This window comes from Cavia porcellus, unplaced genomic scaffold (genome assembly GCF_034190915.1).
Source record: "Cavia porcellus strain 051 isolate PalLab524CR breed Dunkin Hartley unplaced genomic scaffold, mCavPor4.1 scaffold_12, whole genome shotgun sequence".
Taxonomy (NCBI): domain Eukaryota; kingdom Metazoa; phylum Chordata; class Mammalia; order Rodentia; family Caviidae; genus Cavia; species Cavia porcellus.
The window spans coordinates 80,457,596-80,478,784 of record NW_026947495.1 but is presented as its reverse complement, the minus strand read 5'-3'; the positions used below and the strand labels follow the sequence as shown (position 1 = coordinate 80,478,784).

General features: G+C 46.1%; 1 protein-coding gene across 6 annotated transcripts in view; it reads left to right on the top strand.

The window, feature by feature from the left end:
* Stk17b (serine/threonine kinase 17b) overlaps window positions 1–21,189 on the top strand; it is a 64,282-nt gene that overhangs the window by 26,548 nt on the left and 16,545 nt on the right. For 2 of the 6 annotated variants that reach the window (XM_003463343.5, XM_013145266.3), the window contains one exon: window positions 940–3,196. The exons of 2 other annotated variants lie outside the window; for them this stretch is intronic. In XM_003463343.5, the coding sequence (XP_003463391.1) occupies window positions 940–1,222 (283 nt within the window). In that variant the 3' untranslated portion in view covers window positions 1,223–3,196. Of the gene's footprint in view, window positions 1–939; window positions 3,197–5,153; window positions 5,622–21,189 lie in introns of those variants that run through there. 2 more of the 6 variants (XM_063259471.1, XM_063259472.1) reach the window with 2 other exon arrangements.

Here is a 21,189-nt window from a genome sequence, read left to right as displayed (position 1 = left end):
CTGACCACGTCTTTGCCAGAGGTAAGGTGGTGCTCTAATAAAGTCCTTTCCACCTGACGCCTCAGCAGCAAGGTCTTTACTGTCCACATTCATGTCAGTGTTTGGTCGTCTAAGCCCCACCAGAGTGACCTTTGGGCACTGCTTGGATCATTCCATGCTTTTCCTAACCTGTTTCGCCACACTTCGTCAGTTTCCTCCTGCAAACAGAGCCCAGGATTTCCGAACCACATCAGCAGGTGCAGTCCCAGCAGCACCCCCTTACTGCCCACCTTCTGTGTTGGTGCTAGTGTTACATTAGGTGAAGAATACCTGAGGAGTCACCGTGGAAGTGAAGGCTGTCTGCGCCAACAGCTCTGATCCGTGGGTGCTTGGCTGCCTCGTTTTGGCCTGTGACGAGCAGAGCCTGGTGGTGGAGTGAATCTCACCTCATGGCAGCAGGGAAGCTCAGAGATGAAGGAACAGAATCTGGGGTCCTCATCTCCTATCTGGGGACACATGGGCAGTGACCTAACTTCCTTCCACCAGCCCCGCCTCCCGCAGACTCCTCTCCCATCCAGGATTGCCACAGGCTGGCGGCAGGCCTTTGACACGTGGGGCTTTGGGGGAGTCCAGGATCCTAACTGTAGCCTGTGCCATTTACAAGATGGGAGGATTTGGGAAAACCCAAGTCTCTTGGTGTCCTTTAATACAGTAGCATCCATTGTCTAGGTTTCTTGTGATCGTAATATCCTGGAAACATGTATAGGCCACCTGGCATAAAGCTAAGCACTCAGTAACACTAGCTGTCTCATCACTGCGAGTCTCGGCAGCATTATTTGGGTGTTATCCTATGAGTAGCAGTGTTTTCATAATAATTAAAAAGTTGTCTAGAATCTGTCAAATGAGAACTTTCCAACTTGGCTGGAGTGTTCAGGTTTCCCTCGGTGCTTTCTTTCCAAGGAGCAGACCCTCGGCGGAATCCTGCCTGGCGCACTCCTGGCTGCAGCAGTGGGACTTTGGAGGCTTCTTTCACCCCGAGGAAACCTCCAGTTCCTCTCTAATTCAGGACCATTCGGTGAGGTCCTCCGAAGAGAAAACGTCGAAACCCTGTTGTACTGGACCGTGTGGGGACCGGGAAGACAAGGAGAACATCCCAGAGGACGGCAGCATGGTTTCCAAAAGATTTCGCTTCGACGACTCTTTGCCCAGTCCTCACGAACTCGTTTCGGATGTGCTGTGTTAGCACTTTCTCCTCGGACTCATTTGGACAGTGAACGTTGAAATCCACTCCAGGCAGAGCGCTTGTGGGTTGTGACTTCGTATATGTTATGTTTATATTGTAAATGCACTTTTGCAGAGAAAAATTTAAGAAAGGGTTTTTATGCAAAGTTTCCAGTTGCGAGCATAATATTATTTCCCGTCTTGAGATAGCTTGATAAAGAAAAATATTTAAATATGTGGCAAAAAAATTTTGAAATATATTTCAAAAAATTGAAATTGTAGATGGGAGTTCACATGTAAATGAATGAATTCAAGTTCAAATGAACTTAAAATTTTTTTATGTATAGAAAGAAACCAGGCCTGGGTTATGCTATGTTGGAAACTGAGGGAAATGAGGGCGCTACAGGTGAGCTCTGTGCTCTGACTGCTGACGGTTGGTTGGGGAAAACAGTGTCAATTTTAAGCCAAAAATTACGCCGCTCTACAGATGCCCCAGGGCCATTTTACCACTGAAATGGTTTTCAATTACAGATATTTTAAAGCTGCTTTTAGGTTTCTACTGTGTGTGATTTGCTAAGTGAAACCCGGGCAGAGAGGGCACCGGAAGGCGGGGGTCCCCCCAGCTCGTGGGAGCCCAGTGCCGCGGGCCTCCCTCTTCACCTCACCGCCTTTCCTGTTCTCGGCCGCCTCACGTCCAGCGAGCCCAGGGAGGTGGAGGCACCTGGTAGGCCAGGACCTTGGGGTTCTTCAGTCTCGGGGCTGTCTGGAGGGGCAGACACCCAGGTGAAACGCAGGGGCCAACTTTTAGCCACGTGTACTAATGGAGCATGGGAGAAAACATTGACAGACTCGGGCAGCCTAGTCAGCTTAGATGTGTTCTAAGTCTTAGAATAGAAGCTCATCATTCAGGGTCCTAAAGTGCACATAGAAAACACACAGCCAGACACAGTGGTGCACGCCTGGGATCCCAGCACTCAGAAGGCTGAGGCAGGAGGATCCCTGTGAGTTTGAAGCCAGCCTGGACTACATAACTGAGTTTCAGACCAGTCTGGACTACATCGTGAGACCCCGTCTCCAAATAAATAAATAACATGAAGAGAAAACACTGCACCACCTCCAAGGCCAGTGCCAGTGCCAGGAGCCACAGTTGCAAGGCCAGCATGACAGGAAGGTTCTCGCCTGCAGTTCCTGGCACACACAGAGGCTGAGCCGGCTCTGCAGGGGCTGTTTGCTGGGAGTGGCGCAGGCGGCATGGAGGGAAGACGGCCCGGGATATGGCGGTTCTGCCTGGGGCTGAGTGGGGAGCCCTTGGGTGGCTCTGATGAATCTCTACCCGGTGATCATTGTACAGTATGATGTAAAGGTAACTGATCTCATGGCCGTGTGATTATGTCAAGCTGTGTGTTTATGTTAACAGAGAGAGAAGCACCTCAGATTGCCCTGTGAGTTAGATGTTACCCCCTAGACTGTTCATTCTGGAAGTTCAGGTTCTTTAGATAACTTTAGTGTTTAGTAACCATGACTTGTTTTGACTAAATGAGGAATTCCTTTAATACCTTCTTCATTTTTCAAGGAACAGTTGTTTCTACTGTGTGTGTGCACACGTGTATATGTGTATATGTGTACATATAGATAGATACATATAGCCTTGAAACAATCGTCTTTTAGGCCGTCTTTGCTTTACTATCTTGTACTCAACTCAGGTGCCAAAGGAGCTATCCTTTCATGAATAAGAAATGTTTATTCAGTAAGAAGTCATTTGTTGGTCCAGTAGACACTGCAGATGCTGAAGGGGGCTCTTGTTTGTCTACAGCTGGGTAGATGAGCTATTTCTAAAGTTTTGATTCTTATTTGTCTTCAGTATTAAGTAATCAAGTAAAGCTTAGAGAATGAGGAAACAACTACTTTTCTAAAAGACTGTTGTTATATTTTTAGACATTTTACAGGAGTCATGCCATAACAAACAATAAAGGTGAAGAAATGATTGAATTTGAAATATGAGCTACTTCTTAAAACCCTCTGTGTGGTCTCTCGCTCTCTCTGGGGAAATCTTGAGCCAGTCTGCGTGTTTCCCTGAGTTAATGGAATACACGGAGTTGCGTGAATCCCCACAGAAGTGACATTGTTTTACCATAAAGAAACCAACTAGTTAAATAAGAAAGGACAAAGAATGTAAAACTGTCTTCTCATAAAGGTGCTTTTAAATATTTTCACTAACTGAAATGTGAAAATAAACCACCCTTTTAAGAGATTTTATTAGCAACTGACTCGCCTCGAACCCTTTTCCTGCAAGTTGGAAGACAGAGTGGCTGTGAAGAGGTGACGCAGCCGCCCACAGCAGGACTCTGGTGCGTGTGATGACCTATGAAAGGTCGCTTGCTTTTCGGGTGGGATCTCTGGGCATGGGGGCTTGGTGGATGGTGGCATTTGGGTGGTTTTCCCTACTGCGTGCGAGGTCCTGAGGACCCTTGTAAAGGAGGTAAGAGGTGCCGTTCTCTGGTCTGTAATGAGACCAGTAAACGGGGTCAGAATAAAGTCTGCGTTCTCCTCATGATGCGGCACGTATGAGCCAACGTGGTCAGTGATGTGATCCACTTGGATTCTTTGCTGGACACATCAGTGACAGCAGTGAGCTTGATCGTTGGCCTGCTAGGAACTCACTCCCCTGCGAGCAAAGGAAGAAGGAGGTGGACCTTGAAACAGATCATGCAGCAGGGGACCGCTTAGAAGACAGGACACGAGAACTGGAGTGGGCTAGCTGAGAGCTTATTCTATTGCTGATTTTATTACCTCTCCTTGGCCAAGTCACGGTGGTGACCTCAAGTATCCAAAGCATCCAGCCTTTCGGCAGCCAGCCAACACTGCAGAGAGAGCCCTGCCCAGGGGAGGCAGCTCTGCCTTTGACAGGTGGGCAGGAGCAGCCACAGGGGCCCAGCAGGAAGCACTGCAGAAGCCGAGGCCCGAGACCCCCAGGCAGGCCCCCGCTTGACCCTCGTGAGAGGCAAGGGCCACACTCCACAGCACCTGTGTCCCACCACCAATCCCCAAGGGAGGGCGGCACAGTGACACCCCGAGGTGTGCACCAGCAGAGTTCAGAGACAGAGTGCAGTTAGCTACCCTTGGAGCACTCTGCCTCCAGGGTCAGCACGGACAGAGCCCGGGTCTGCCTTCCAAAGATCAGAAAACAGGTGATAGAACTTTAACCAGAAAACGTGTGGTTTAATGCATACAGACAGGCACCGTGAACATTTCAGCAAAAGCCCCTAAGACTCTTTATTATCAAAGCAGTGAGCCTTCTGGTTAAAACTTAAAGTGTGCTCTTTTCCCCCTCACACTGTCTGTTGTCTTACAGCATTTTATAATTCACTGTTTCCAGCCCTATAATTTACCCTCCTGATTGTCGTCGCCTTCGACAGGAACTCTTCGAATCCCCTTTTCAGGATAGCTGTTTACCATTAGGTCCTGTCCATGGCAAGGCCACATAAATTGGGAACAAGCAGGCATAGACAGATTTAGAAAGTGCCACAAGTGGCAGTGTGCTCCATGGTGCTCAGAAGATGGACACGTGGATTTTAAAGGTGGTAGTTTGTTTGTGGGCCCAGGTCCAGCCAATTCCGTGGTTCATAGTGGCTGCTTCTGATGTCGCTTCCACACCCGTCCCCTTATGTGTTTTCCTGCGGTGTCCTCTAGATTCTTACGAGGACACAGTCCTCAAGCTCAATCTGTGTATCCGGAGCATCCAGGCTTCCCACAGCCAGGGAACGTTCCGACGAGAGCCGGTCATTGCACCTGACAGGCTTGTCGGCCGGACGGTTTCTGTTAAAGCAGAAGCATGGAAGTGACCATCAGCCATGTGAAATAAATGAGGTTCCCACAAAACGAGGCAGCGGGGCAGCTGGTGGCTTGGGCCCATGTGGATCATTGCAGCGTGTTAGTGATTCTCCTCCCTTCAGCAGGACTAAGACTGGAGAAGCTGGAGACCCTGCGGAGGAGCGTGCTCAGTGCTCAGTGAGGGGGACGTGAGCCTCGTCTGCACCGAGCCTCTCTCCAGCAGATGCGGAAGAGGAAGAGGACTAAGAAATGACTGCCCAACGGAACCATTTCTCTGGCAGGCAGCGCTTGCAAGCGGTTAAGAAAAAATAAGATAGAGACCAGGCATGGATCAGTCTTCAGAGAAATTTTGTTGGGAAGGAGAACAATACTTTGGAGTGTGTTTTTAAAATATCCTAGGATAAGCCGGGTGTGGTGGCACCCTCCTGTAATCCCAGCCACTCAGGAGGCCGAGGCAGGAGGGTGGTTGTGAGTTCAAGGCCAGCCTGGGCTCCAAAGTGAGCGCAAGGCCAGCCTGAACTGCATAATGAGACCCTGTCTCAAAAGACCAAACAAATAAACATGTCCCAGGATAAAGAGGAGCGGGGAATATTTGTGGGCAGTGAGGGAGGAGGAGGACACTTGGGGCGGCTACGGCCATACCTGAGGGCAGAAGGGGACTAGAGGGCCGGGACAGAAGACGCAGGAAGGTGACGTGACACGCACACGATGCAAGGCACCTGGCCTGCAGGAAGGGTGTCCATCCTCGGACAAAAGAGAGAAGATGGTGAGGATGACCACAAGCGTGAGGCAGGGCCCACTGGCCTCTCTTCCCTACGGGCTGCTGAGGGGTGAAGCAGTCAGAGATGGGGTGGTGGCAGGGCAAAGATGTGCAAAGGTTGAGGAGCGAAGGGTCGGTGAGCAGTGCCGGCTGGGGAGAACTTGCAGCCTGTCAGGAGAGAGACGGAGGACTGAACATTTTGATTTGGGGTTCATGTTTGTTGCATGAAGTATACAGCCAGGCAATCGTGATGCTGATTTGTAATTTCGGCCTCTATTTTCCCCTTTCATAGCCAAAGATGATGCTTCTATCAGGGAAAGTATCCAACAGCATTTAAAGCGGGTGGAACCCCAAAAACTTCCTTTGGGAATTTATTTGCAAATACTTAAGTCTGTTGGGGAAAAGTTTGAAATGAGTGGAAGAGGCTTAGCAGGAAACAGGGAGAGACGGCACAGGATCTTAGGGGAGCCCGGCCCCCTCCGTCCCTCAGTGCATGCTCACAGGGTCACAGGGCTTTGCAGATGACTGACCAGCGCCGGGGCTGAACCGGGCCTTGGGATGTGGGGCGAATGCTGCCGTGGGCTGAGGGTGGCGGGAGAAGGGAGGCCGACAGCCGGGAGGGCTCCTGCGTGGGTCTCATCGCCGTACATCTGTCATCTGAACAACACCCTCCGACAGCAGATTTCATGCAACTGGACCTCACGGTGTCCTTTAGTGGAAGCCAAAAGCACAAAATCACAGCACAAAGGCCCTCAAGGTAATTCTGTCATGGAAGACATTGTCGCATGGCCAAGCCGGGGTGCCCAGCCCAGCCCCTTCCTTCTCATCCTCCACCGAGGGAGCTCTTTCTGCTTGTTCATTTGGGTTCAGGGCGGCCCTGAAATCCCTAGGGCAGCCTCTGAATGACTGCCCCCCAGTCCTGCAGCCGCTGGTCCTGATGCCGGTGGACCCACTGCAGTCGCTGGGGCAGTGGCAGCCCCATCGCCTTCCTGACTTTTCAGCATTGGTACAAGTAAATCCCTGGGGGGTGAAACCGTTTTCTTCTGGGTCCCTCATTGTTAGCAACCAACAGCATCTTAACTGACACAGTCAGCTGTGTTTCCCAAAGTCACATTCCTCTTCAAGTGGCAAAGATAGGTGGCAAACAAAATATCCTGTGCCCAGTCAAGTTTTAGGGGTACAGTGTCCCCGCAGTCTCCCTCGGAGGCTTCATTCCCAAGGGGACCCGCTGAATGGGGCCACTGTGTGAGCCGTCTCGCGGTCACTTTGGCTGCGCTGACATCTCTTTAGGTGTCCCCTGTGGAGAGCTGCTTGGTGAGCAGTGCTTAGCGCCAGGGTGGGCCAAGGCTCCCAGGCAGGATTTGGCCAGGGACAGAGTTCAGGCTGTTGAGTGAGAACCAGTCGGGTTCGACCTAGGAGGAGGACTGGGAGGGGCCGCACCCAGGCTCCCTAAAGTCTTGGTCCGGGTCAGGTCCCCTTAGCTCCCCTCTATGTGAGCTTCAGTAGGTCCTCAGGCGACACAGTCTGGCCCTCCTGGGCCTGCGATACACGGAAGACGGTTCTTTGCCAGAAACTCATTGCCCGGCCCGCGTGTCCTCCAGACTCACTCGCCTCTGGCACTTATCACATCTGTGACATCACCACACCTGAAAGCAAAGCTCTTCCCAGTTGTCTTTCTCTACCAAAGGCACCCCTGGAAGAGAGAGGTTCCAACACGGTCCCGTGTGGGCTTCACAGACTTGCCCAGTGTTCTGTCTGTAGATAGACTGACGGCCTTTGAGGACACAAACCAATCTTCCAGTTCATTCAAATACATTAAGTGCTTTCCCTTAAAATAGGTTACAAATGAAGCTTCCAGAACGGCTCTGGTGGGCAGGGTGGGTGCAAGTGTGGTAGGAACTGAATTGGGTCTCACGTTTGGGCCCCGTGCCAGCCCCACACTGTGGTCAACTCTCAGAATAAGTGAGAAAGGGTTTATGTTATAATTAGTTTGGAGGATTCCACCCTTTGTGGTGCACCACTGGAATTTAAATTTAGTGGTTATAATATCCCTTTGAAAGGCTAAAGGAAAGATATATGCTAATTATCCCTATATTTCTAGCCACATTAGACAATGCAACTGGGTCACCAATTAGAGAGACAATTGCAAAGTACACTCACCCTAGTTACACCGCATAACCAACAAATGAATGTGAAATGTACGTGGGGAAAAGCGTAAGACAGAACGAGCCAATGAGGAAAACATCGGAGTCTCCAGGTCTCCCCTGCACATCACAGCCCTTCCTTACCCTCTAAATCAATAATCCTGAACAAATCTCGGGGCTTCATGACCGTCCCTGGCCCCCCGATCATTTGCTGACTACATTTATAATTATAGTTGGACGAATTGCCTATATCAGCATTCAAAGTCACATCTCATAGGTGACATATTGTAGTTTGTTTCTTCCCTTGAAAGCAGTTTTTAGCCCAATTTAATAAGAACGTGATTGGGTTTTAAACAGATTTGCACAAAAAGGCCTCTGAAATAAATGAATATTTAAATAATCTCAGACTAAAGCCCATTGAAAACAGGTTTAAAGGGAGGAAAAGTGGTCGGCCCTTACGGGGCCTTCTTGGCCGCTTTAACCTGTGTGAACATCACTGCCTCTTTCTTCCACACAACAGCAGCCATCAGCTGTTTGCTTCTTTGATTAGTTCTGGTCCTGATTCATTTAACACTCACCATTAAGCATGGCTACTACAAACAGACTCGTCTTCTTTCTTCCCCGAAACAGAGGCCGCTGGCTGGGACCTTTGTATTACTAAATTGTGAGAGATTTAATTACTTTGGCTTTGCTCCTGCGCCCCTGGGCAAATCCGACAAACAAGCCCACAGTATGGTATCTGAATAATTTAATTTCAGAATCTCTTTGCAGGAAGTGTCTTTGTTAAAGGGGTGTTTGTGTGTCTACGTAAAAAGCACCGCCTGTGTGTGTGTCTGTATTCTGAGATCTATAACTTATAAATAAAGGAGAAAAAATAGTTTCCCAAGGGCCCACTGTGAGTCAGAATTACATTTGTCTCTTTTTTGTTCATTTGTCTCTCTTTGTACATGCAGAATGATCCTGCATCAAGCATCACCCTCATTTTGTGGCTTAGGGAACTGAGTCTTAAACGTTAGACAAGTTTTTAAAGTTGCATAAACGACCATAAGCTCAATTTTTCCTGACCTCAAATATCTTTACCTTTCCTATCATAACATATTTGAGGTACATTTTCAAGATTAATTAAGATACTAAGAGAAAGTAGTGGGACTCTGTACCCTTTAAAATTTGGAATCAAATGTTGATTTATGTATGTTTAATTAAGAACCGAGGGTGTATTATAAAGCCAATTAAGTTTAGGATCCAGTGCTCTGGGTTGCAGTATTTGTGGCACACGGAGCACAGTAACCGCTCGCTGGAAGCAAGAACATGAATAATTCAACGCCGGGCTTCCTGGTGAGCCTTTTGTGCTACACAAACAGGTATTGTACACGTTACCTACGTTCACACAGCCGGCTCTGCAGGGAGCAGAAACCGGTAGAAAAGCCTCCGTGATTCTTTATCTATATGTTCTGGAAAGAGTCTTGTGAAAGCAGCCCTCAGGAGACCTGCTGCAGGCTGCAGGAGTAGAAATTCCTGGCTCCCTGCTGGGAAAGGCTGGGGGGGGGGGTGGGCAGGGGGGGGCCCTGAGCCGGGCTTTGACCCTTTCTGAAGAGTCTGAAGGTGGACTCTGCCACATCCATGTCTTGGGTTTTAGAAAGGTCATCTCTGAGGTGCTGTCTGAACGGCCTGTGGAAAGGGGCTTTGTGCAAAGTCAGACTCCACTTGTAGGATTTGTACCCATTTTCCTGGCGAGAGGCTGGCGGGTCTGAGAAGCAGAGGGAGGGCTCCCAGCAAGATCTGAGAGGTAGAACTGACAGCGCCACTCGGGTGTAAGAGAAGGGAACATCTGAAGGATGCCATGGAGGATTGTTTTGTTTTTCCAGTGCTGGGGACCTACCCAGGGCTCCCTACTTACCTGCGAGCTCTGTCACCAGCTGGGTCCCAGCCTTTAGGGTTTTCTTGTAAGCATCCCTTTCTGTGGTTGTCTGCTAGTAATCTAGAGGACGTTGGAGGAGCAACAGGTTTGCGGGGAAGATGAGCTCAGTCTGGGTTGGTCATGATGCTGGCTTTTGGCTGCGTGACTGGGGAACGAAAGGTGTGGCCAGCCACGAAGATAGAAATTCAGATGTGGACGCAGCACAGCTAAATAAATGAGGGGTGACCTAGCTCAGCGGAGAAGCAGCGCATCGCGCTAGAATACCTTCCACAATTCGGGTCTGCATATGAAGCCAAGTCTTCCACAGACTGTTGTCCAGGAGGAAGAGAGGAAAGCCAGGTGGAGGGCAGGGCCTGGGTGCGTGACAGGAGGCAGTCTGACCTTGACTCTTACCCACAAAGAGGAAGTGCTGGCTCCCTGCGTGTGAGGTGGGTGCTCTCCCATGTGGGAGCTCAGGGAACATGTCTGCCCCGGGAAAGGCCTCGCTGCATCCATCCACACCTCCTTCCCAGCTCCCGGAAGGCCTGGCGTTCAGTTCTCTGCCTGCTCCGAAACTATTCACAGGGCGTCCCAGATGCATTCACGGCACAGCACCTCACTAGCAGAGGTCTTCTCCAGAAAATGACCCAGAAACATTTACGACTTCTCATGCTTTTCCACAGCTGGCCTTTCCCATCTGTGAGACTGCACAAAAAGATGACTCTTGTGAGTTGTCACCATCCATGCGAACAACGCAAAGCCAACTGCATCAAACTGGTGGTGGGCTGTGCTCAGTCTTGGAGAGCTAACGATGGAAATGACCTCCCAGCATGTGAGATTTACAGAATCGTTCACAAAAATTTTGCAACGTGTCGAACCAAAGATGCTAAGGATTATTCCACATTATTCCATTCTCCCGGAGAGGGAATATTCACATTTGCTTTGAACTTTAAAAAGCCTGTGAATTAAATTAATTTTTCTGAGAAATATGGCAGGAACTTATGCTTAGCTGAAACTCTGACAAATTCAGTAATTAACTCTTTGAACTGCAAGGTCATCTCAAGCATTTATAAAGAAATTTGTTACCAAAGGGAGATTCACAGCCAGAAAAACTGTATTGCCAGAATATGGCATGGAAAATAAGCCAGTGTGTGTCTGAACGTTTTTCATGATGTGCTAAGATCTTTTAGCTTTGTCAGCAGTGGTTTTGTTGAGGTATATTTCATGTACCTTATAATTCAGCCATTTAAAGACTTAAAGCTATAAACCGATGTTGTTCAGTATATTCACAGACGTTTGTGACCATCACCACTAATTCCAGAACATTTCCACCACTCCAAAAGAAATCCTGCAGCTGATTATGATTACCTTCTGTCTCCTCTCAGCCTTCTTACCCCTAAGAAATGGAACTCTAATTTCTGTGTCTATGGAATATGTATTTTGGACATTTTTTGTAAATGGAACCATGAAACAAATGGTCTTTCATGACTGATGTCTTCCGCTTAGCATGGAGCTTTCACATCTATGTATATGGCAGCATCTGTTTGTATTGTATTCCTTTTTCCTGCTGAATAATATTCCACTGTATGAATTCACCACATTTTTCTATCTATTTACTAAATGATGGACATTTGTTCTGTTTATATGTTTTCATTAAGAATAATGCTGCTGTGAACATCCATGTATAAGTTTTTGTGTGGCTGTGTGTTTCATTTCTCTTTGGTGTGTGTTTCATTTCAGGAATGGAATCCCTGAGCCATAGGAGATATGATTAGATTTTTGAGAAGTTGGCTCACTGTTTTCCACATTGGCTGGATCATTTTTCATTCCCATGGCAATTTCTGAGGGCTCCAATTTCCCAGCATCCTCCCTTCCCTGTTTCATGGTGTGTCTCTCTGATTATCGGTGTCCTGGGGGTATGTGAACTTGTACCCTTTCATGGTTTTGATTTATGTTTCCCTGATAATTAATAATGTTGAACATTTTTGTGTGTTTATTGGCATTTTGATGTATTCGTTAGAGAAATATCCATGCAATATTTTATCAATGTTGAGGAGAATCTTATCCTTTCAGATTGGTTGCTTAGCATTTTATAGAGTTGTTGCAGTTCTTTTTATACTCTAGCTACATATGACAATCCTTGATTTTTTGGGGGGGAGTGTTATTTTTGAGACAGGGTCTAGCTGTGTAGTCCTAAGCTGGTCTTTAACGCCCTATGTAATCCATGCTGGCCTCCAACTCGTGGTGATCCTCCTGCCTCAGCCCCCTGAGTGCTGAGATTACAAGTGTACCCCACCATATCTGGCAAGAAGTCTCTTGGAGTTTTGAAGAACTACATCAAAGTAAAGAAAGATAAATCAACATCTGGTCTTGGCACCCCTAGCTGAAATATCCACAGCATGTGGTGATACATTATCAGGTACAGTTCTGTCAGAGTTTAGCAAGGCAAACTCCTAGTTAATTAAAATAATAAACCATTCAACGTATGTGCCTCAGTAAAAGGCAAGAAACTAGTAAGCAAATCACAACAATTTGCATGTTAAAACATTATCTTGCCTTTAAAATATTGTTTGAAGTGCTTGTAATTACCTCAGAAAATTTCTATGATAAATTAAGGGTGAAAACCCACATATACAGTATAATTTCAAGTAGGTTAAAAAAAAATGGAAAACAAAGAAAAAACTGTGCCAGTGCTGTGGCGTGCTAGTGTGCGGGAGGCGTGGTTCCCAGCCGTGGTCTCCAGGACCTGTGTGGATTTAGTAGATCGGGCCTTGTGGGAGGAAGTGAGGTCATCGGGCTTGTGCCCGTGGAGGAAATGACATCAGGCGGGGGACGTGTCCTTGAAAGGGCCACGGATTGCAACCTCTCCTGTCTCGCTCTGCGGCTCCATCACCCAAGGCAACAGGGCCAAACAAGATGGGTTGAACCCTCGGAAACCAGAAGCCAAACCAAACCTTTGTGATTTTGAAGCTGTCTCAGGAATCCGTCACAGTAACAGAAAGCTAACGCAGTCAACATGTTAGGCCTCGACAGGTGGTATCTCCTCACCGTTCCGTCATCTGTGACCAACAGGCATTGCTTTTATAATCAGGTGTTTCATGGGGTGGGAAAAATCATCTCAGCAGTGACACAAAAATTGCAAAACTAAAATAATGGGTTTTCTTTAAGGAACTGTGATGATTTGGGGAGCTGTGGTGACATTTCAGGACCCCATATGGTAATTTCATGAGCAATACCAGAAAGTTAGAGTGGCTTTAAACCCAAGGCCCCACCTTTTCTCTTGGGCTTTGTGTCTCTTGCAGGGCAGCCCGGCATCTGCTGGTCAGAACAGTGTGCAGTCTCAGTGTCCACACTGGGCTTCGCTTCGCAGTGTCGGTGAAGCCTGACCACAGGCAGCTCCCGGCTTCCTTTTGTTTGCTCTCCTCCTCTGTTACCGAAAGAGAGGACCATAGAGCTTTCAAAAACATGTTTTTGTCCACAGCTTGTTTTTCTCAAAGCCCCAGGATATTCCCGTGATGCAGGCAGGCGTGGATTGTGACCACAGCTCTTGCAGCTGCTGTCATTTCAAGGCAAACCACAAATTGCTGAGGAATTCACCGAGACCTAAAAAAGAACTTTGCTTCGCAGCCTTCTCCTCGGACCTCTCGCAGATTTCCCTTGTTCTCGGCCGAAGTCTCATTCCGCGCTGCCATCCCCTCTCCCTCCTCCCCACGGGAAAGTATTTTAAGGCAAACTACTTGTGAAAAACAGAATGTTCTGGTGGGTTTGGATCCGCAGTGATTCGGCAATGCTGGCACAGCGCTGCGGAAACCCGTCCAGGGCTGCTCTTTGAGAATGTGATAGCAGTTTTACTAAAAATATGGACTTTCTTTGCAGTGCACAAAGGAATGGCTCGAGGAGACACTGCCTTGGTCCCTCCGTGTCCCAGGGCCCTTTCATTTCCTGCTGGGCACTGGGGTTTCAAAGCCTCCACCAAAATGACAGTTCCAGTGAGATTTGCCATCGTGGTTTCTCGGGAATGTCCAGAAATATTTTGTTGCTTTGGTTTTTGTTCTCAGTAGAAAGTGTTGTTTGTAGTTATCCCTTTTCTAAATTATATCTCTTTTTAAGAACTGAAAAATAAGCTTTTGTATTTTTTAGGAAACAATTTTTTTCCTGCTGTGTCACGAGCTGAGCGGATAAGCATGTGGGGCTGGAGTCATCAGCGGGGGACTGGGCTTTGAGGGTGACAGTGAACCTAGAAATTTCCCCCGTGAAGTGAATTCTTCCTGTGCTTGGTCCTTGTCAAGCCAGTGACTGCACAAAGTGGTCACTGTTTCCTGTCCCCAAGGCCCGAGCTCCTTGATTTGACACAACCTACTGCTTGGCTTTTGCGACATTAATCTGTTGGCTTGGAGACTTTCACCTATCCGTTTAAGTTTGGGAACATTTAAAGAATTTTTAACAAGAAAAAATAAGTATGTAATTCCTAGTGATGCCTAATCTGGGCCAGATTCTGGGTTACAAAACAGTGAACTTACCATTTTGCTTGGCTTTGCAATATTCACTTGCAACATGCTCTTTCCTCTCCATTCCTTGTTTTTCCAACAAAAATTCCTCTAAGACACACACACACACACACACACACACACACACACACACAAAGGAACCGAAGGGTCTTTCCAGCTCAGTTCCTCATCGCAACCATGCTCTCTATTCCTTGAGAACCATGTGTTACCCAGCATTGCTGACTAATCCTGCCAATGGTGTGGCTCACAGGAGCGGGACACTCAGACTTGAGCAGCTCTCAGTGTCCCATGGTGTGGCGGTCTGTATAACGATGGCAAAGTTCACCAAGCACATATTTGGCAGCTACAATATAAATCCCACCACATCACCCGTAACCATCAGCAGGGGTAACATTGTCATCCTCCCTGTTTAGCAGAGCGAAGTAAATCAATCAATCGAAGTTTCACAGTTCCCTTTGTTACTTGAAGCTGCTGTAACAAAATACCACGGGCTGCTTTTTTCTGAGCTGGGGTTGCACAGAAGGAATTTATTACTCTCAATTCTGAAGCGTGAATGTCCAAGAATCAGTGCGGACTGATTCCGCTCCTGATTTTCAGCCACACGCCTTCTTGCAGCCCCTCGCGTGGGGACAGAGATCATCTTGGCCTGGCCTCATCTTCTAAAGGTGCTGATGCCATTCGCCCCGGTTCTTCTTTCATGATCTAATCGCTACAAAGTCCCCCCCAAATATCATCCCTTTGAAGGGGCTTCAGCATGTGAACTTTGGAAAAGACCCAAATAATCAGTCCACGGTGAGAGCCAATGAAAGGCAAAGAGGAATTAAAAGCAAGCTACCAGAGTGTTTGCTTTCTCTGCAATCATTTTGGACTGAACCGCAAAAGTGCCTGTATCTGTCTGCAGTTATTACTTCTGCAGGCTTCCAGGGCTAGAGTTCAAGCTCGCACATCCCTGCCGTCCGCTGAACCACGCGTGAGCACTTGTGTAGTGTACAGAGCACCCCAGGGAGAGCACGGCAGTCCTACACGTTTGCAGCGGCTTCAACGAATACTACTTCCTCTACTATTTGGTATTACACTGATTAAAAACTATAGAATGCAAATGTTTATAACTACTCTAACCAAGTATAAGTACCAGTATCTATTTGCTTTAATAACATTGAGAAGTTCATAGGTATTTAAGCAGCTTTACATTATATTTTATAATTTATTATTTTTGCAATGACATGCTAAAGTGATAGATTTACTTTACAAAGAGTAAAAACTCAAAAAATTTAAAGGAATCTATTTAGATCGCTGTGTGCTCTACCATGTTGGTTTATCTCTACCATGTTGTGACTCGATCTATTACAAGTAAAGCCACAAAATATTCTAAATAACATTGTTTATATTGATTCCAGACTGTGTAACTTCGTGGGTGTAACATCTTTTATTTAAGCAATCCTTTATTGTTGGACATCTCAGACTTTAAACTGTTATTGAAAACAATGCAAGAATTATTCTTTAAGCAAATCATTGTGTACATTCAAAATTATTTCCTTAAAATAATTTCTTAAAGCTGAATGATAAGGTCATGGATGTAAAAAATAGGGATTTTTTTCCTCCAGAAAAATTATACTATGCAAAGGCCCATCAACTAAGGGAGGATTCCCATTTTCTTTCTTTTGCTAACGTTAGGTGCTATAAAAATTTCAAGTCATTATTTAGTAAGAGAAAATAATATTTTGTTTTATTTTTCATTTCTTTTATTATGAGAAGGCATGTTTTTCATGTTTTTTTGTCTCTTTTTTTATTCTATTTCAAGAAGCAAGATTTTATAAAATTGGCTCAATACCAAATATCCTGATGAGGTGTTGAAAAAGGTTTTAGATTTTTTTCCCTGCAGTCTTCTTCCTTTATTTAGATGCCAAACCCGTGGTCCTTTTATCTGGAGAGCAGCTGAACACTCCTCGGTGTCGGCTTGGACTACGAGGGGCTTTTCTTCTGTCAAAGGACATGAATACAGGGAAATTTGAAGACCGGAGCTCAGGGTGGCTAACATGCCCAAAGCAGACCTTTTTCTGACCTGACTCAAAACTAAAATGCTGAGTTGCTAGATTATTTGTGCCTACAAAAATGTTATTTATTGGCAAATAGTCCAGGGCTCTCAAATTCAGTCCCATCTGTAATTGAATTAGAGACCCACATTCTTTTCTCCATGAAGACTGGTCTACCAAATCCAGCCTTTGATTGGATGTCAGCCAAGGAACAAACTTTCCACTTATGGAAAATGTCAAGGGTGATAAGCATGAAAGCAGAGTAAGATCATCCTTCTCCAGCTAAATAACTGAATGTGAACAGAGAAAATTCCTGTCAAATAATGTTCGGGACAAATGTTCCATCCTAAGCAGCTGGGTTTAAAGTTTCTAGTCTCTTAAATGTTCTAAAAATGCAAAACAACATGGACACGATAGATCCTGGCCATCATGCGTGCACGTCGGATGGAAGTGTGTGCTCTGTAGAAAGACGGTGACTCATTCCTCAGCTGCCACAATAAATGCCAGCTGTCACTTCCATGTTCGTGGTTGGTAAATCTTCCAGAATTTGAATATTGTAAATACTACCGTTAACTCTTGGAATACCCACTTTCCTATCCCTCCTTCATCTCTGAACGTGGACACACACACACACACACGCACACACATCCGCCACTGTAAATCAGGCAAAGCAACAGACCCTGCAGGCCTCGCCTCCCACTGCTCCTGGAGCACACGGTTACTGTGAACATGGTTGCGGGGCTCAGAAACAAGCCTGCCACCCCGGGGCAGGGGAGGATGCAGGTGGGCGGCCAGGCTTTGTGGTCTCCATCTCCTGGGTGAGGAGACCAAGGCTGGCGGGACTGAGGCTTAGTCAAGATTATGGCATCGTCGGGACAAAGCGCCGAACTCAGAACTCCTTCTAGAATTATGTTCCTTCAACTACAAGAGAACCATCTCCTGAATTTTTGAATGTCTATTCCATATCATAAAAGTGAGCTTAAGCTGTGTGTGATGGTGCACCCCCATAACCTCAGCTACTTGGGACGATGAGGCAGGGGGATCGCAGGTTCTAGGAAAGTCTGGACACCTTAACAAGACTCTGTCTCAAAATATAAAGTAAAAGCAGGCTGGGGATATTGAGTGCTTTCCATGGATGTGTGAACTCTTGGTTTTACCCCAAGTGCGGCAAACAAGTTAGTTTCATAATATTATATTCTACAGATTATTTTCCATTTGCTATTTTTCCCCTTCTCTATTTTTTATAGCTCATTCATTTCCCAAATAATTCAGAGTTAGTCCAGTGTGGTGGCACACACTTGTCACCCAGCACACAGGAGGCTGAGACAGGCGGCTAGCTATGAATTTGAGGCCAACATGGGATACATAGTGAGCTCAAGGCCAGTCATAACTACATAGCGAGAGGCCCTGCCTCAAAATGCAAAGTGTACCTTAATATATTGGCTAATTCGTTTCATTTACACTGCTAGTTTCTCTTAGCTCACTGAGAAAAAAGTCTTGTGCTATTATCTGTTTCTTCTTTGTAGGAGAATAGATTTTGTCTTGTATTCTGAGTAATTACTTTGAAGATAATGATACACAGTGCATTAACTATTGTTATTCTCATAATTATATGATGGAATTTTTTTCATTATACCACATAAATTCAGAGCAGCCTATGACTGTACAACAAGATGGAGTGTGGTGGAAAGAGGAAGGGAGGACAAAGGTGAACACAGAGGAAGAGGAGGAGATAAAGAATCGTGGGATTATACACCAGAGCCACCACGGCTGACATTTCCTGACCGTCACAGGCCAAGCCTTGTTCTAAGAGCTTCCCACAGACGAACTTAGTTTATACTCAGCGTCTGGTGAGACAGGCGTACTGTTACCCCAGGTTCACAACCAGGGGAGGCAAAACAGAAGGCTTCAGTGACTTCTCCAAGTCTCACACCTAACAGGTGGTAGAGCCGGGCTGTAAACCTAAGCAGTGCTGGCCCAGGACCCACACCGTAAGCACCGGAGTAGCTGCCTTCTAAGTATCTTTTCTGATTTCTTTCCCCAGGTCTCGGCCCTGGGAAACACTGCTCTTAAAATTATCCTTACACACAACTCTAAGACAGAAGCCCCAGGCTCCTCTCTCAGACATATGATGCTTCCATCTGGTAAACACACATTGATTGGGATCAGCATGGCTGTTCCTACAGGAGGTTTGATCCGTAAGTCTAAGCTCCCGTTCTGAGTCTCCTGATGCCCTACTGCCCGTGTGATGCCGGCCGAGGCATTTACTGTTTTTGTAGCTGTTTCCTCCTCTGTCAACCTTTATAGCGTCAGTGCCATGGTTTAGATCTAAAGCGTCCCCAATGCCTCACATGTTTGGAAAGTGACTGCATCATGGGGTGCTCTCCCTGACTTGCTGGTCACTGGGGTGTGGCCTGGAAGAGTGCATTCTTGTTCCTGTGTCCTCTTTTCTCTCTGCTTCCTGCCCACCATGACATGAGCACCTCTCTTCCACCAAGCCCTTCCGCTGTCATTTCTGCCTCCGGGCCAGCTGACCACGGACTGAATTCACTAAAACCAGAGGAAAACAAACCTCTCCTCCCTGCAGCTGTGGGTGTCAGATGTTCCATCCCCACATCAGGGAAATGACAGAGACCCTTAGTAACCATCACATATTTAGACAGCATTAAACTGGGATGTGACCAAAAAGCACTTAGCACAATATGTGGCGTAAGATAAAACGGATTAATATTAAAGTGACGTTAGCTATTCCAGTTGTGGTAAGGAAATATAAAACTTGGAGACTGTTACACTGAAGGTCTAGTTCAATCAGATCCTTGGAGAAAAATCTGAATCACTGAGACTCAGCACAAAACCAGGCCTAGAAAATGTAACACTGGCTGTCACAGCTTCCTGTTAATAAATCTGAGCCTTTGGTCCAGTCATCTGATCTACATTTGGCAAGCCCGGCTTATCCAGATCTAGATGTTCCTATTGATTTTTTTTTAAAAATTGTGCATATTTTCCAGATTAGTGGACTAATTTTACATTTTAAAAGTTCAAAGCTAATCATAGAAATAAAGAAATTGTGGAAATGTATCAAAAGAAAAACCCAGTCATCATCTCCAGTTTAATCCCAGTGAGAACTGAGTAAGTCAGGGTTCTTCGTTATGGTTCCCTGTTGTCATTGGTCCACGTGTGGCCGTCTTTTTACTTACTTTATTCATCGTGAAGTGACAGAGTGATAGCACCCCCCCCCCCAGGAAGCCGAGCGCTCCCGCTCCCGGTCCCTGCCTCCGCCGCTCCTCTTTCTTCCTCGATTCCTCCCGCCCCTGTGCCTTCCTGCTGGCGGTGGCTGTTACCCAGAGCTTGTGTTTCCCACCTCCCCTTCCTTAGTTTCACTACACACACACACGTGTGCACACGTGCACACACATGTACACGAACACGGACATGTATCTGTGAGTGAGTCTCGATGGTATCATATTTAATTTAACTTGTTTTCAAACTAGCAAAAGGTAGTTTAGAAACCTCACCAAGATCCCGGGGTTCATTCCCGTTTATAGGGTCGGACTTCATCGCTGTTATTTCACAGTTGATTTATTCTTGCCCTTGCTCATGGGTAGGCAACATAGAGTCCTTTCACTCTTCTAGACACATACATTTTTTCAGATTGTTAAGATCAAATGTAAACAGTAGTTTTGCATTCTGCCATATGCTGGTCCCTGAACTGTTACTGTATTCAAGAATTTTCTCATTTTATTATAAATTTTGTAGAAAGTAGTACCTTATCCAGTGGATACATCACACTTTATTAATTGATCTTATAATTATTAGACACTGAGATTGTCATCTTGGCCAGTGTAAGTACCGTATGAGTAAACATTACTGACCTTCTCTGAATTTTGTGTTAATACTGATTTATAGGAGCAGAACCACTTTGCGGGAACCAGCCACTGTCAGATGCTTTTATTTTTTCCCAAAGTTGTTTCCAAATGCATTAGATTAACCGAAACTTTACCAGCGTAATTCAGTGTCTCCCAGAGGTGTTGATTTAAACCGCAGCTGTTAGAGGAAGCGGCGTATTCGTAAGCACTTGGCAGCATAAATGAGTGTGGGGACCCGGAATGCGAGGAGGAGCGTGTTCAGCCAGCGGTGACAGGTTCACTTCTGTCTAGAAACAGCTGAAGACGTGACAGTTATAGATATGAGTTCTGCAAAAAAGAAAATCTGTTGTTTTTGTTATTTCCTTTGTATGTCAAACATCTATTTGAAATCATCCAGATAAATGACCAGTTTAAAGTTTTTTCTCTTTCTAGATATTTGATCTGTTGAAACAGTCAAAATTAAGTCAAGGTTCTGCCATTGATGGGAATTGTTTTCACTAAGGAGGTTTTTGTGTCTCAAGCTCTCCATTTTATCATAAATGGGCCTTCCATTTCTCTTTTTGAGTTTTGGAATTTTGGAATTATTGTATTTTTTGGGTTACTTTCCTCACACAATCTACAATGTTCCATCCTCAAGTGTCACTGACACTCCTATTAGCCCTAATATAACTAGTTAACCTTCATTCACTTGTTACAGAAATTCCAACCCAGTGGTCCTTAGAAAGCCTCGTTCTCTTTCGCTGTCAGCATAAGCACAAGAGTGCCCACATTTCAGGCTTCCTTAATGAGTGGGACACGATGTTTACTGCTCCCTGCTCTCTGTGAGAACTGATAAAATCACTGCGTTGTATTTTATCTAAACCAAGTAGCAGTAAAATTGATGCACAGTGATTAGAAAACTAAATAGCCAGAGCATAATTCAGGCTTTTGTATCTAGAATTGCTGTAGCT